This window comes from Poecilia reticulata, linkage group LG11, assembly GCF_000633615.1.
Source record: "Poecilia reticulata strain Guanapo linkage group LG11, Guppy_female_1.0+MT, whole genome shotgun sequence".
In the NCBI taxonomy this organism is placed as follows: domain Eukaryota; kingdom Metazoa; phylum Chordata; class Actinopteri; order Cyprinodontiformes; family Poeciliidae; genus Poecilia; species Poecilia reticulata.
In genome coordinates this window covers 14,220,893-14,237,513 of record NC_024341.1, presented here as the reverse complement: position 1 = coordinate 14,237,513, position 16,621 = coordinate 14,220,893, and the positions used below count along the sequence as shown (strand labels likewise).

Below are 16,621 nucleotides of genomic sequence, written 5' to 3'. Positions count from 1 at the left end.
TGATCCTTCAGTCGTTGAGCTGAGGTCGGCCAGAAATGGGAGCAATAAAACAGTCCAGATGGTTGAATGAGCAAAATTTGATCATATAAACCAGAGAAAAGAGGCTTTACTTTAAATGTTACACCAAATGACCTTAAATATTTATACCCGTTTTAAAGCACTCTTATTTATAGGCCCTCAAAAAAAGTTTCGCGACTTGTTGAACTTTTCCACTTTTTATTACATTATGACCGCCAGTTTAAAGTATTTTATTGAGTTATGTGATACTTCAACACAGAGAGGAGTGACTGATTGTGAAGTTGTAGGAAAACGACTCATGTTTTTTTATTCTTTTCATTTCTGTTCAGCTCCCTTCACTCTCATAGTAAATATGATGACTTCACGGGTGAATTTTCTAAATTACCATCCGTGGGAGGGCAGTTTTAACATTCACGTAGAGAATCCATAATAACCTCCATGGAGCAAATGTCTAGATCTGAGGTGATAGAATCTGATCACAGGACAACTATTAGAAACACACTGTACACATCTGTACCTTTTTGGAAGAATAACAAAAAAGAAAGCCATGAGAAGTTTGATTTAAAGTTTGCTAAAAGCCACATAGTGGGAAAAAGGCGCTGCTCTGGTCAGACCAAAATGTAACACAGTCAATCCGTGGAGGAAAAGTATCAAGACACACAGCCCTGAACACACCATCCATAAAGTAAAACATGACAGTGGCAACATCATGCTGTGAAAGCTCACTGTATGTATTTACAGTAAAATAAAGCGTATAAAAGCACACCACACTTTTAAGAGTTTCGGTTTTGTTTTGACAAGCGTAAATTCTTCTCCTTCCTCTGAATTATTGTGCATAACTTTGTGCATGTCTGTGACAAAAAAAAAAATCCAAGGAAGAAGAAATGAAGCTTGTGCTTCATGAATCCTTTTACCAGATCGAGTTTGTCTGGTACCCAGCAAACATCTGTGATTGTCGAAAATAGTTTTAGTCTCGACAAGTTTAGAAACACATTACATTTCTGAAAGCTCAATAGGAAGGGTAAGTTTGGATTGACTTACGAAAACACTATTAAGGCGGTTTGTGTTTCGTTTGCTCGGGTTTGGAGCTGTGCTATTTTTCTGCCACGCACAGAGACAGAGAGCCAGAAATGTAATCCTTCGACATCCTTGTCTGCTTAAGACCCAGTGCAGTTATTTTTTTTCAACTGACAATGTTTTACTTTTAGCTACAGGAGAACTACAAAAGCTGTATGATTCAGTGCATCTCAGGTTTGACAGATTAAAGTAGATAAGCCATGCCTAGAGCTGCTCCTATTCAACCTAAGATAGTGTTTTCTGCTTCCTGTTATGTTACCCTGAAACGTTTCCAACAATCTTAGTTGTTTTTGCCAAAATGTATCTCATTCCTCGTTGCTTATGTCAGAGTGTAAAATACTGGACATCATCATTCCCTGCTCAAGTAAAACTGCTTCATGACGTTTTTCAGCTTTTTCGGGACATTTTTTATTCTTATTACCGTCTTAAAATGTTTGACTTCCTTCTAAAACTGTAGGTGTGAACAGATTCCTCGTCCTCTGAAACTGGGCCAAACGGTTCGTATAAAACGGGCTAGTAAATACCAGGACCATCACTCCCCCCTAACCCCCCCATACCCAATGAAAAACAGTCAGAAAGAGAGAAAAGACAAAAAATAAAATAGTTTAGCCTTCAATACAAGATCTAATTTATGTAGAAAGAAATAAGAGACACAAATGAACAATTATCAGTACGAGTATCAAAAAAAAAAAAAAGACTTGCCACACGTTTCCTCCAGACTTTTGTAGCTGTAAACAAGAAATCACAGAGCCTCTAATTTGAGGTACGTTTTTTCATCATTTCCTCCACAGCGTTTGGCTCCAGACTGCTGTAATCGAGCCAATGGAAAGCCCTTCAGACTGTATAGTAGAGGCTGAAGTCGACTCATTTTTTCCAACAGCTTCAGGCTCCAAAGGAGCGCCGCTGCAAACACACTCACGCTGCTGTTTCCTACAAGGTAAGATCTTTTAAGATCAATACAAATGTTAGCTCTTCTTGTAGTACTTGAAATATGTTTTTATTTGCTTGAGTTGTTTTGAAGTGGACAGGGTTTCGTTTTTGTTTTTTTTCTTTTTCCTCATCAGTTTCTCTACCGTTTTTCTGGCTATCACTAACCTACTAAAGGAAAACTATTGTGACACGACAAGCTAGTAATAAAACATGAGAGAAATTGCTAACGAGGTTTTGTAGATATATTACAGGTGTGTCTCAATAAATCAGAATATTGTTTTTTATTCTAGTAAATCGATTAAATAGCAAAATGTTTAATAGCTAATAAAACCCAAAACATTTTCTGTTGATATGCAAGATCAGTAAAAGGAATGGATTCTAAATGTAGAAATGTGAACTGAAAAGCACGTGCAGTTAACATTTAAATAGCTTTTAAATAGATTTTCTTCAAAATCATAAACAACGTCATAAATATTAAAACCAGCTTAATTAGTTTTTTTTTCATCCAGTTTGGAGATGCTCTGGTGGACAGCCAGCAGGGCCTGGCTCTGCTTCTCCTGCTGCCTCCTGCTGGGTGTCTGCTCCCAACCAGAGGACGGAGGACCAGAAGTGGTCCTGGAACAAGTGTCAGGAGAACCTGGCTTCGAGGATTGGGAAATGGGTTCTGGATCTTCTCTGCTGCATCTCTTCAACCACTTCCCTGCTGACAGCTCCTTTGTTTTTAAGGAGACCCCAAAAGAACCACTCAATTGCACGCAGCGCTTCTGGTTGCCACCTTCCTCTCCGGTCTGCTGGGAAACTGTAGCAGAACCGGAGGAGTTCGCCAGGTCCCGTCTGCTTGTTCTGCAGAACAGGGCCGCGCTGCAGGCGGTGTCTGACCTGAGCGGGGTGGAGGAAGCAGGAGTTTCCTACAGCCACCAAGCCAGAGAGGAGGTCCAGGGCGTCCTGTCAGACCACCAGGAGGCGACGGAGATAATGCAAACCATGGAGAATGTGTTTGTCTCACTGGTGGAGAAGAGGAAAGAGGGGAAGGAGGAGGGCATTCTTACTAGGTGAGAACCAGAAAATCTTTTGATTGTGAGATATACAACTTTTAATATTTGTTTTGGGGTTTTTTTAAGTTTGGTGCATGCATTTGAATATACTGTGGATACTGTGTCCTATAAGTAAAACAAGATTAAAACTATACTTAGGACTAGACAATATGACTGAAACATGCATCACCATACAAGAGTTTCATATCAGTTTTTATCATTGCCTTTTTGTTTTATACATCTAATATACTGCCAAAGTGGTGATATGACCTTTCCTGCTTTATCCAGTTTTCACTCCAGCACACTGTTCTTTATTTTTAAGCATTATGAGGCATGGTGGCAAAATTTAAAACTGCTACACGTTACTCAAGTCGTTGCTAGGTGACCTGAAAGTGAGTGAGTTGCTAGGTAACCAAAGAATGAAGTGAGTTAGTTGATGCCTCCCACCTTGTGGTTGAACAACTAAAGCTTTTCCCTTGCCTGCGTAGGTTGCTGTGCGGTTCTGGACCAGGAAGTAAAAAAGTAAAATGTTGGAATATCCTGGTGCAAAGACACAAATGCATGCTTTGCAGATGCATTGTAAGATGTTTATTTTTTATAACAACATTTTTAACTAAACAAGATAACTAAGAACAGAGAAAAATCGAGGAAGGCTATCCACGTTGTCCACAGGCTATAGTGATGGTGTGTACCATCCTCTAGTCCACTCAATTTAACTTAAATTGTTTTATGAAGCTCTGAAGTCCATGCTAAAGCACTTTAGTTAGGCTTAGGTATGAACTTCATATTACCAAAACATGGAATATATTATTTTTTCTGTTTTCAGAATCACTGTAATGCAAAAAGATACCATTTTCATCAAATACTGGCTTTTAGTAGCACACATCTGTTCAACCCAGAGCAATAAGTGCATGTTAAGTTTTTCCACATACGAATCACATTTCCCAGCTCTGGTCTTGCTAAATGAGCAACGCTGGGTAATTTGTAATGCGTTTTCATCTGCCCTCATTCTCTACGTCCTGCCCACTGAAACCTAACAACTGAAACAGGTTGAGCTTTCTTCATCCGACGACTGAGACTACAGGACTATTATGGCAACATTTACCAATTCAAAGAACACATTCCAGTAGGCTGCGGACCCAAAAGCAGGTCCACAACCAGATGTCGAGGCTAGACCTTAATTAACAAGGTTTTCAGAAGGTCTGCATCACATATGGAAAATATGAGTCATTTCATCGCATTTTCCAAATGACAGGATAAAACGAAGCTCCGGCTAAAAATAAACAGAGAATGGAGAAAAGATAAAATCTCTTGAATTTGTATGAACCTAGGAATACAAAAGTCTAATCTTAACTTTTTTTTTTTCCTGACAGCATAAGGGAGCATCTTACCAACACAAAGGAGGCGATGGAAGGAAAAGAGCTCCTGGCAAACAACCTGGAGAGCCGTTTTTCTACTTTAGAGAAGACTCTGCTCAACATACACCTTCGACTCAACAAACTCATTCGACAATGATAACAATCAAAGCCCCCTCCAAGAGCCTCTGGTACAAGAGTTTAAATGGTGCATGCGTAATAAATTCCGATGTCTAAGGAAATGTAAATTGTTAGCAAAAGAACAGAAAAAAAGTACAAACCCATAACCTGAACACATGTGGCTGTTCCAGTTTACGACTCCGAATGATCCGTACAGGCATTTTACAGTCGTATAAAACACCTTGTGAAACTCTAATATACTGAGTTCTGCATAAGAATAAGAGACTTGTCAAACTTGAGAGATTATAGTTTTTGTCTGTTTATATAGACATAAAGGTTACCCAGCAAAACATTGACATGTATTTTAATCTAAAATCTAAACAATAAATCCATTACTAAATAAAAAGGAAGCATTCTGATGTGTAGACGTTTAAGATATATTGAATTGTTAGACTAACAGATGTTCAAAGTTCTTGGTGGCAAATAGAGGTACATTTTTTCAAAGATGTTGAAAACATCCAGTTTCAGTAATCAGATGTGTGAAGCTAACTGAGACACCCGTCCTTCATCTGCAGTCAGTTCTAATACTTTTTTTTTTTTTTTACAAAACTTAGAAAAGTGTGTCATGCATTTGTATTTGGCCACCTTTACTAAATGCAATCTGCAGCAAACTGCACTCAAGTCTTCTGAGATTTGGGGAAAACATTAGAGAGCAAACAGCATCATGTACACAGAGGACCTCACCCGAATGAGAGATCCACAGCTGACATGGGATAACTTTTATTATGCTAGTGCTGAAAGGAAACACTAATAAGTTGTGTTTACTTATTCCATACATGGTGTGACAATCGCTGTATATGGAATAAGATGTTGTTTTGGTCCGTTGAGACCAAAATATTACTTTTTTGCACATATGCCAAATGCCTTTTGTATGGGAAGACACTGAACACATCACCCAAGCTTCAAGGCTGCATAGTATTAGTAAAATATAAACGGGGCCTGCCAAAGTGTATCCATCAGTTGGAACCCAGCGTTCTGATGCTAAAAGTTAGCATCAATGCTAAAGTAAGCTACAATGTACTCAAGACCATGGGGCAAGTCACAAGCATGTTGACCAACATGGACTTGCACCATTCAGTATGTTAAAATTTTGTTTAAGCTAAAATTAGCCAAAATGCTCATATTAGCATATGTGCCAGTAGCATGCAGGTTTTCATGTATGCTACTGCATGCACTAGCATGCTGTCTTAATTTGACTTGCCCCATTCAGTATACTAAACATGTCTAATAAATAAGAATTATTTTAGGGAAAAGGCTAATGCCTGTGGTGGGGGCAGTGAAATGCTCTGTATGGAAAAACCTGGTTAGTGTTTTGTCTTTTTTACGTTTCTAATGCTGCACTTGTGTAAGGGGAAACTATTTAAATGTGTTTGTTCTGTCAAATAACCCTAACTTACTTAACTGATTTAATCTTTTAAATAAAAAAGTAGATAGAGGAATGTGTCTAAAACAAAAAGACAAAATATTCCCCACTCCGATGAAAACTAATCAGTAGCAGAGACTACAGAGAGACCATAATAGCATGCAGCTCTCTGGCTACGTTGCTATGGTAATTAAGTATCTGCACCTGTGCTGGCTCTCTCATTCACAATATGCTGGACACAGAGTTTCTATACTTGTGTGACACCCAGCGTCGGTCTCAAGGACCCTGACAAAAAACCATAAGCCCTAGCAAAATTTTGAAAACATTTTACGGGAGCATTCGTGTGTGTCCATGTCATGACCGACTTTGAGACCAATAAGGCGGTATTTGTACCCGTGAGGGCGAGTTTAAAATACACTGCTCAAAAAAATAAAGGGAACACTTTAACATTTAAGTGAACACTGAAGTGTTCCCTTTATTTTTTTGAGCAGTATAGTTTTGGAGTCAGAAAACCACTGTGCTGTGTGTGTGTTTCCGAAAGATTCCTGACTCTGTGAGACACTCAGACTCGTTTTTTGGTCGTTTTTCTCAATTTATGTCATCATTTTAACTCAGAATCTCACTAAAAATAATAGCTCTCTTCTCGGGATCAAGCTGAACGCTTTGATGCCACTTTTGTAGGGGCACACACACCGCTTATTGGGTGTAGAACAGTAGGTTCCTGCCACGCATTGCATAGGCAGGCCCCAAATATGAGACACAAGCTAACATTGGAGCAGCATGCCCAGATTGCATTAACTAATAGTGTTGAAAGTATTGCTGTCTTTTCTGCTTTAGGCTCATAGCAAATATAGATTCTAGATAATGCGAACTTTATCTAGTTGGCAGGGGGCGGGGAGAATACATTTATTTTAATGTCAGTTATTTAAAAAGTTGCTTTTCTATTTTTGCCTTCTAAAACTTTATGATGCATTAAAAACAAGCTTGCCAAAATTCATCACAGCAGTCTGAGTGCATGGTACTTTAATAATCAGCTAAAACTTATAGCGGTGCAGGTAGTTCTATTGCATCATATTTTGTGAAAACAATAAATTTGACGAAAACTATACCACCGTGGGCTGTCAGGATCATGCCGAGGGAATGCTCTTCTTCAGTGGACACAGAAAAGTTGGTTTGTGTTGATGGGAAGATGAACGGAAGCTAATTACAGGGCAATCCCTGAAGAAAACCTGCTGGAGGCTGCTTTTAAGATGCATTGATGTTCAAAGATGCTCTCCCTCCAATCTGACTGAGCTTGAGCTGTTTATAAAGAAGAAAAATGGGCAAATGTTTCAGCTTCTACAAAAGGTAAAGCCAATAGTCTTATCTGCAGCTGTAAATGCAGTCAGTGTTTGTTTTGTAAAGTATTTACATGGAGGGGTTGACAGAATGCAAATAAATGTCACACTTTTCAAATTACATTGAAAAACCCTTTGAAAAACACATCATCTTTGCCCTCCACAATTATCCACCTCTTTCTGTTGTTCTAGCATAAAATCCCAATAAGCCACCTTGACGTTTAAGATTTCAACATAGCAATTTGGGAAGTAGTTCAAGATTTGTAGAAACCTTTGCATAACACTAGGTGATGGGGGTTTAAAAAAAAACTAATTTAACAGCCTTCATCTTTGGAGCAGTGTTAAAACATTTTATTTGGTTGCAGTTATTCATCACCTACATCCTCCTGGAACTGCGTCAGTTAAAGTTGATCCGAGGGACGTCATTTAATATTTTTGGTGCGTTTGCTTTCCCATTCTCAAACCTTTTTTTTTTTCCTAAAATCTCTACATGAATCAAGCGAGTAAGCTGAAAAGTAATGAAGTCCATGTGCCGCCTCACTTTTCCTCCCAATGACAGCAGAGTGCATGTGATAAAATGTCCACATTGGAAAAAGAAGTTCTCTCTTTATCAGAAATCACTGTCTTCATCTTGCATTTGTTCCAAAGACTTTAGATAATCTTGAGCAAGGATCTTTTTTGGCAAAATATCTGTTAAGTAAAAGAACAAGAGAGCGAGAAAGAGAAAAGTTACATGACATAAATTAACCGCTTCTCCAACTTCAACATTACTTCATATATTTCAGTAATAAATATATGTACTAATGTACAAACACAGTCATTTAACCCTTTAAATATAGATTATGTAATCCATATTCTTATTTATGTAATTTTAAATGTCTTGCGATGAATCAATGGTAGAATATTTCAAAAAAGGGCATTTTATATCTGCAGTTTTCCTTGAAGTATCAGTAACATCCTTCAAGCTTATTTGAACACCAATTATATGAGCATCCGAAGGTTGATAGCTTCAGGCGAGTCAGGTTTCTCACCTGTGAGGAAGTGGAAAGTGTCGCTCTCCTCTGCGGTTTTAGCCAGGTCGCTGTAGTTCAGGGTGTTAGCTTCCGTCTGGGAGCGGTTGTTAAAGGAGGTCAGAGCCAGATGCTGCACAAACAGCTCCTTTATCAGCAGCAACAACAACGCCCGAGTTAGTCAATTAGAAATCTCCAATTAAAACTCTAAAACAAACATATTCGAAACAATAAACCGCTGATATTCCAGCTCTGCTAATAAGACCTTCAGTTTATCTTGTAACAGCAGCTTACAGTAGCCTTGGTGGTGAGGAAGAGAGCGTCCTGATTGATGCTGGAGACATCCGGGGAGCTCTTCATGATCAACCGCACTCTGGAGATCGGTAGTGAGATTGCCTTTTTAGCTTCTGATGCTTGGCTGTGTTTTCCTGAATTAGTTTGAGACATTCTTTAAAATGGGATAAACACACTCTACTGTTAGCTTGCAGGACTGTTTTGAATTGTGACGCATTTCGTTTCTTCTTCGTCGTCTTCCTCTTCTTTGGCGGTCTTTACCAAGGATTAGCGCCACCTACTGGAAGGTTTGAATTATTATTGAATGTGACGTATAACTTTGCCAAGTATCCAAACGTATAACTTTGTGACTGTAAAATCAAAAGTCCTCGTGTTGTTCTTAGCAGAAAAATATTTTACTACTACATGCTAGTTAAAAATGTTTTTTTCTCAGACTGAAAAAGTAAATTTTTTACTGTAGTGAGGAACTAATATCTAAAAGAATGTGTTATTTTTCATCTTTAGATTGGTGCATCTACAAATTTTCTCTTACTTGACGAGCCTTACCTGATGCAAGACTCTCTGTAAAACAATAAATGTATACATCACCTACAGTAAATTAAGTTGCTTCTCATTGGCCCCAAAACAAACATCAGTGGCCTCCCATAAATATTTAAATTTAACACAGACCATAGATATAAAAACTTTACATTTGTTTATTGACAGTGAGAATAGCACCAAAGTTATTTTTTTGTAAGATTTTAGGTTGTTTAAGATTCAAGGAATTTGGAAATTTAGTTTCTGAAAATGCATGGAATAATGCATTGTTTTATAGTTACTGATGTTATGAGTTCATATTTGATTTCATCTGTGCTTCAACTAGGTTTGTTAAAAATATGTCTAAGCAAATAATTCATCCATTGATGGCCCCCTCTTGCAGACTCCAACAAATCTGTGTTGTAAAGCATCTTTGAGTACTTAGAAAAACACTATGCAGATCAAATGTATTGTTATTATTATTATTATTATTATTATTATTATTATTATTATTATTATTATTATTATTATTATTATTATTATTATTATTATAAAAATGTTGTTAGTAGAAGGGATGTTCTTATCAGGAAAAGGTACTGTTTGCTGGGTAATAATTTTTATTTATTTATTGTGTCCAATAAATAATTTTTAGAGAAAGAGATGGTTGGATTATTCATGCTTACTAAAAAAATAATACCACTTTTATGTATTTATTTATTTGTACTTTTTGTGTTAAACTAAGACTGATGTATGGTCTCAGGCCTGTTGGTGGCGCTGTATCCCCACCTCATGTTTAACGTCAGAGGAAGAAGCGCAAAAAAAGAGCAGGACCGCCGCTAAGGATAATAGCGACACACATAAACAGACCGAATTGGTTTGTTCGTTGGTTATTTTAAGATGCTATATGTTTTTTATTTGAATTAATAGATGTCGCTGTAATTTTTTGCAGCTACACAGGTGAGGGTTTTGATAGTAAACTGTTGACGGGCAGCAAATCGAGGAGCTCCATCTCATTTTTTTTTTTTTGTTGGACAGTGTTGTGTTCATTTCTGCGTTAGTTGACGTCGTTTGGTGAGCGGTAAAAATGCCTCTGGGTTTGAAACCGTGCTGCTCCGTCTGTAAGACGAACTCTTCCTCAATGTGGAAGAAAGGAAACCAGGGTGAAATACTGTGCAATAACTGCACGGGAAAGACCAACAGCGGCGGTGGAGCTTCTGGACCTTCTGTCTCCACCAGCACACAGCCCAGCAACGGCGGCGGAAAACAGGTCAGTCGCACCGAAGAGATTCTTTGAGCGTGGCCTAAATAATTATGGTACATTGATGTATTTGTAGCTTATTTTCTCATGTCTTTCTGAAACCAGAGAGCTGAAGGTAGATGGATATTATTAGACTTGTGTGGTGCATCAACAAAACCGCTCAATATCACCCCCTGGCGGCAGTTAAGCATATAAAGAGCAGAGATCGCTTTGGCTTCCGTTTTATTTTCACTGCAAAAAGATTATTGAGCGAAATGAACAATATATGATTTGTTACTCATTTAAAGTAAATGTGAAACGTATTATTTATGATTATGGGCTAGAACTTGTAGTCTCATATTTACGTAATTTATTTATTCTCATATTAAGGGTTTGGGAAGTTTTATGGCAATAGTGGCTTGCAAGTGAATATGTATGGTTACAGAATGCCACTCCCAACATGACGGTGGTGTTGTATCAGCTTGTACTATTCATATATGAAACAAAAAATAAAATACATTTAGCCAAAATAAAAATCACAACAGGTTCCATTATGATGCACTGTTATAGTTATTTCAGAGTTGTTGTTTTTTCATCCATTGGAAGAATGATTCCTTAATGTTTCATAAATAAAACAATGTCAGGTTAGTACAACTGTTTTGAGAGGAAGATTACATATTTAAAATCTTTTGGTGTGTTTTTTTTTTTTTTTTTCCTAGTCCAAGCAAGAAATTCACAGGAGATCTGCACGGCTGAGAAGCACTAAGTACAAAGCTCCTGCCTCTGAGAAAAAGGTCTCAACAAAAGGCAAAGGAAGGAGACACATTTTCAAACTCAAAAATGTACGCTGCTCATTTTATTTCATTTTATTTGCCATATTTCTTTGTACTGCTCTATAAAGTCTTTGACACTTGACTATTCTCCTTTACAGCCAATTAAAGCACCAGAATCTGTGTCAACAATCATCACATCTGAATCTTTATTCTACAAAGTATGGGGTTGTCATTGTTTTTTTGTTGTTGTTTTTTTCAGTGTTTATATTTAAAAGTGATCATATAAAAACCCAGGACCTCCTGTTTGTGTTCACAGGGTGTGTACTACCAGATAGGTGATGTGATCAGGGTCATAGATGAAGACGATGGAAAGCCGTACTACGCTCAGATCAGAGGATTTGTGCAGGACCAGTACTGTGAGAAGAGTGCGGCTCTGACATGGCTCATCCCCACTCAGGCCAGTCCAAGCGACCACTTTGATCCAGGGACGTACATTATTGGTAAGCGATCTGTTAACACATTTTACTGTGATTAGTTTGACATGGTTTTAAGCTCAGTGCTTTGTATTAGGACCAGAGGAGGATCTGCCCAGGAAGATGGACTATTTGGAGTTTGTGTGCCACGCCCCGTCTGAATATTTCAAGTCACGCAGCTCTCCGTTCCCCACCATCCCTCTATGTCCCGAAAAAGGCTTCATCTGGACGCACATAGGACCTACATCTACGCTGGCTGCTAAAGAGTCTGCCAGCATCGCCAGTTAATAGGACTTTCTCATATATGGACTTGTGCTGTTTCTTTGAAGCACTTGAATGTATATATGTGTATTATAGAGAAAACAAACTTATTTCAGTTCAAAGGCAAGTTGCAATCAGATTTTGAGACAAACCATTTGTAGCTACATTTTAAGGAACCTGTTTACACAGCTGAAACATTGGATTAATACTTTTGTATTTGACGATTAAAAAAAAAAAACCTTGAAAGTGTCAGTCTTTTTATTCTTGTAGAACAGAAAACAAACTGGTAAGATGAGAACAAAATAATCTGTACAAATGGGATGAGGCCTGCTATCTGAAGAGTAGAGCTTCTGCCTCTCTACTAAAGGGAGCAAGTGGATGCTCTACATTTACTCAAAAATGCCGCTTGGATTCTCATATTTTAATTCCAGAGACATTAGTTACTCTATTAATAATACAGTGCAGATAAAATACTGCACAATTTCTGTTAAAAATAATGTGACCTGGGTATCCCTGGAGAATTCATTTCATAAAAAAAAGTTTTTCTAATAAGACCACAAAAAAGTGATGTAGGTAGTGCTGTATAAATGCAAAAAAAACGCAAATATATTTTGATATCGTTGCATTAAATTCTTCCAACATGACATTTTTTTTTCAAGACAGTCTTTTGCATCATGTCATGAATATGTAATCATTAAAATAGTTTATGGCTTAAATTTAGGTCAGATGTTTTCTTGCTTCATCATGTACATTTCCTCTGGTGACATTTTAAATTGTGCACTTATTTTCACAGTAAAAGCGCAGAAGAATCAAAAGGTAAAAGGGAAGAACATAACAGAAAGGTGAGATAAATTTAACAGATGGAGTTAGAAATAAAGGTGTCACAATTTCACACTCCACTGAACAAAAGGAGTGTGAACTTAAAGCAAGTTAAAAGAAAATGAAGATTTAATACACTGAATTATGAACATAATATTAACTGCAAACAAAGTTGACAATAAAAACTCAAGTTTTGAATCATATAGGTTTCACTCAAGTTTCTGACTAGGGTCGAAGTGAGACTACTGATTATGTTAAAAAAAATTTATTCACTAAACAATGAAGCTTAATTAGTTATTAGTGGAAATTTTCTCAGCAGCATTCGAATGTTGTTTCCACTTATCTCTCTTGAGAGCCAGACAGTGTACCCTGACGAAGGACGTGAGACAGCTGTTTCTATTAATAGCCCCAACGTTTTACCTATCACAAGACCCCCATAAACCACACATAGCTGCTGCTGAACCACAGCAAGCCCATCCTGGATGAATACCAGAGCAAAAACTCAGGAAAATCAGGAAAATCTTTTATTCTTCTACTTTCCGCCTCCTGCACTTTGGTGAACATGAAGTCCCTGCGCTTCCTTGCGGCTGAGGGCTTCATTCAGACGGGTTCAGCGGCTTTAGGGAACCTAAGCTGCGTGTCTTTCAACCTCTATCCGCTTCTCTTCAAGGCCTGCTACCTCCGTGAGCAGGCCGAGCTGCTGCATGCTTTGGTCCAGACGTGGCCTCTGCCAGAGCTCAACATGCAGAGGCTCCTGGGGAGATCCTCTGACTGCGAGCTGGACCTCACCTCCTGCACCTGCCGGACCTGCCTACACTCAGTTCTGACAGGTCTAAAGGTAAACCTTACATCGGTTTGGATGTTTATGCCTCTATAACTTTGTGATGATATTTCCTTACAGGACTATGTGCTGTCTCCTCCAAGAACATATGCAAAGAGTTTGCATGTGGTGGACCTGACTGCCCTCAAAGACATTGAGCACCAAGCCTGTCCATGCAAGTCCACCATGGGTCGATGGGCTCGGACCCAGCTCCTGACCCAAATGTGCTATGAGACCATGGTGGCCATGCAGGCGAGTGACGTGAGCCCATCTGCGTTTGAAACATCAATCGACGTCCTCCTGAATGGATTTGTGACAGGCCGAAGCTACGAGCTGGTGGCTCAGGCCTTCCTGCTTCTCCGCTACTGTCCCCTGAAGGTTCGCTTTGTTAGCTTTCGAGCCGACTCCCTCGCTCTCAAGCAGCTCGTCTACGTCCTTCGTCTGGCAGAGCCTGAGTCCATAACGAAGCTGGAGGTGGTCCACAATGTTCCCCTGGAGGCCACGCACTTGGAGGTGTTGCTGTCCAGGGTGGAGTTTCCCAAGCTGCAGTCTCTAGCGCTACCAGCGGGGGCGCTGGATGTTAGGAGGCTGGGTGCTGATGATGACGATCTCCTAGCAACCATTGGGCATCTGCTGGCACAACTTGGCAACCTTACTGAGCTTTATGTTGGGTTCTCGACTCTAACTGGACATCTTCGCCGATTGCTGTGGTGAGTACATCAACTATCTGTACTGGTGGGCATTTATTGTATCGTTTTTAATTTATTGATACTTTTCTTGTCATAAGAATTTTGATTTATCATCACGATAAATTCCAATTGATGTTTAAAGATACCCAAAACTGTCTGTAGTTTCAGAATTGTTGGTTTTACAATTTTCTCCACTGTTTGTTCGATCAGAGTATCAATAAATATCAATTAATTTGAAAATATGACTAAATGCAGTTCTGTGCAGTTTAGTGATACAAATCGTGCGTCTTTATGCTGCTGGTCTCCTAAAGAAGCAAATTACACAAAGGAATGTTTTGCAAGAGCAGTATTTGTGTTTGTGGGGCTACGATTACTGTTTGATGCAGCCACAGCCATAGTTACCTAAAAAAAGTAGAAATAAATAGTTCTTATTGTCTTATTATTATGTTATCAAAGTAGTACCACAAAAAACTGTGATAAAACTTTAAGTCCATGTCTTCCACCACTACAAGGTCACCTGAGGTTTGTTTTTTCTTTATATATTTAAATAAGGTGTGCACTTCTTGTAATAGCTCTGCTATTCTTTGGCAGCTTTAAATGTTCTTGTTTAACAATGGATGGTATTTTGTTGTTAAAATTGCTGATACGATGCCAGTGAGGACAGACAGCTCCAGGTCAGTCAGGGACAGAGCCATGCGAAAGTATCAACACCGCTTCGATGTCTTGACATTTTCTTACCTTACTGGATTATCTATTTTATTTTAATATTAGGATTTATGTAAAAGGCCAAAACAAAGTAGTTGATATTTGCCTTTAGAAGTATCCTCAACAGTAAATACACTGGAATTAAGTGATATAACTTTGCCTAACTGGTATTTTACACTCTCCCCTCTCTACTAACTGCTTTGGACAGTCTGTTAGCAGTGGTGGAGACAAACCGTGAAGAACCTTAAATACAAAATAAATGAACATGTTTTCCAAACTCAAAAAGTCATGCTTATATAATATTTTACCATGATGATATGAATTAGATTTGTTTATCCACAAATCTACTTAGTAACTCTAATATCTATATAAAACTATATAAAAAAAACTATATAACTATATAAAACTATGTCAGTTAGGCTAGGACTCCATTTTCAAATTCTTGAATTATGTCTTTACTTTCCCCAGCCCTCTTAATACACCACTGAAGTGTCTGGAGCTGGCTAACTGCTGCCTGAACCGCGTGGACATGACCTACCTGGCCAACTCCCTGCACAGTGAATCCCTGGTCCACCTCGACCTGAGCGGACATGACATCTTCAGCTCTTTTTCCACCGCATTCCACAAACTCCTGGGTCGCTGCTCTGCAACGTTGACGACCCTCGTCCTCGAGGAGTGCGACATCGAGGACGACCACCTAACCACCTTCACCAACGCGCTGTCTCCCTGCCAGGGGCTACAGGAGCTAAAGCTTCTGGGAAATCCTCTCAGCTCCGTCACGCTGAGGAGGTTGTTCTCCACGCTGACAACAGGGTTTCCTAAACTGAGGTACATAGAGGTGCCTGCACCCCGAGACTGCTACTCTGAGGATGTCGCTTATCCTCTTGAAGAAGCGGTCTTGTTGGACTACAACAGAGATTTGTTCCAGCAGACCAGGGGTCAGCTTTTGGGCATCCTGGAGCGAGCCGGCAGAGGAGATGTGGAGGTGTGCACCCCCCTCACGGGCGCCTACGATCCAGACATTAATGAAACCAGCAATGAACTTGGGTTGTCAATGCTAAAATCTTTCAACAGTGTGATTGGAAATTTTATAGGTACGATAACAGATGTGGACACCAGGAGATCACAGGCCCAGAGAGAAAACGAGAACGCCTGGTGAGCAGCAAATGGGCATGAAGGATTTTATCAGAGGCTTTGAACAAATCTAAATGAAGCACATCTTTAAAATTAAGTGAATTTTTTATGAATATACATGAATCCTTGTTTTTAAGGCAATTTTAAATTTAGGCATATTTATTTAAAAAATTAATACTAACCTTGTCTCAATTTTGTCTAAGTTAGGCTCTTGTTTAAGAAAATAAAAGTGGAGATAAATTTAGTGATGGTAGCATCTGATGACTAAAGTACCGCAGGAAGTATTCATACTCTTTAATTACTGCATATCATGTTAAAACTGCAGGTTTCATTAAATTGTACTGGGATTTTATGATCATCTGATGAGGTGTTCTAAAAGATTTATCTGAAGGAAACTTCAGATATCTTGTAAAACATTTGAAAAGCACTTTTTATCCACTTCACAATTTCACAACTTTGTGTTGGTCTAACACTGAAAAAGCATGGAAATTACTGTATTTGAGATGGAAGAACTGCAATGTATTACTGAGTGCAGAAATGTTTTACAGTGTCATGTCAATAAACTATAAAAAATAAAAGAACAAATCAGATACTTC

At 38.7% G+C, this 16,621-nt stretch overlaps 4 protein-coding genes across 5 annotated transcripts; 3 read left to right on the top strand and 1 right to left on the bottom strand.

The window, feature by feature from the left end:
* The first annotated feature begins 1,696 nt into the window (after positions 1-1,696).
* Positions 1,697-5,995, top strand: LOC103472396 (uncharacterized). Its single transcript, XM_008422015.2, has 3 exons — positions 1,697-2,032; positions 2,535-3,077; positions 4,433-5,995. Exons 2-3 carry the CDS (start codon positions 2,542-2,544, stop codon positions 4,572-4,574), a joined length of 678 nt encoding a protein of 225 aa, XP_008420237.1. The 5' UTR covers positions 1,697-2,032; positions 2,535-2,541; the 3' UTR covers positions 4,575-5,995.
* A 1,622-nt stretch (positions 5,996-7,617) lies between these two features.
* Positions 7,618-8,851, bottom strand: chrac1 (chromatin accessibility complex subunit 1). The gene is made up of 3 exons (XM_008422014.1): positions 8,599-8,851; positions 8,326-8,452; positions 7,618-7,984 (listed from the first exon to the last, which is right to left on the bottom strand). Exons 1-3 carry the CDS (start codon positions 8,749-8,751, stop codon positions 7,905-7,907), a joined length of 360 nt encoding a protein of 119 aa, XP_008420236.1. The 5' UTR covers positions 8,752-8,851; the 3' UTR covers positions 7,618-7,904.
* A 1,061-nt stretch (positions 8,852-9,912) lies between these two features.
* On the top strand, positions 9,913-12,100 carry gatad1 (GATA zinc finger domain containing 1). 2 transcript variants are annotated; one of them, XM_008422013.1, is made up of 6 exons: positions 9,913-10,071; positions 10,150-10,381; positions 11,071-11,193; positions 11,283-11,342; positions 11,441-11,624; positions 11,695-12,100. In XM_008422013.1, the coding sequence occupies exons 2-6, from the start codon at positions 10,199-10,201 to the stop codon at positions 11,883-11,885; spliced, it is 741 nt and encodes a 246-aa protein (XP_008420235.1). In that variant the 5' UTR covers positions 9,913-10,071; positions 10,150-10,198; the 3' UTR covers positions 11,886-12,100. The 2 variants fall into 2 exon arrangements, with proteins under 2 accessions (XP_008420235.1, XP_008420234.1); XM_008422012.1 differs by having other exon boundaries at positions 9,913-10,381.
* Positions 12,101-13,044: 944 nt separating this feature from the next.
* lrrc14b (leucine rich repeat containing 14B) lies at positions 13,045-16,617 on the top strand. The gene is made up of 3 exons (XM_008422011.2): positions 13,045-13,515; positions 13,579-14,207; positions 15,360-16,617. The coding sequence occupies exons 1-3, from the start codon at positions 13,240-13,242 to the stop codon at positions 16,048-16,050; spliced, it is 1,596 nt and encodes a 531-aa protein (XP_008420233.1). The 5' UTR covers positions 13,045-13,239; the 3' UTR covers positions 16,051-16,617.
* The last annotated feature ends 4 nt before the right edge of the window (positions 16,618-16,621 follow it).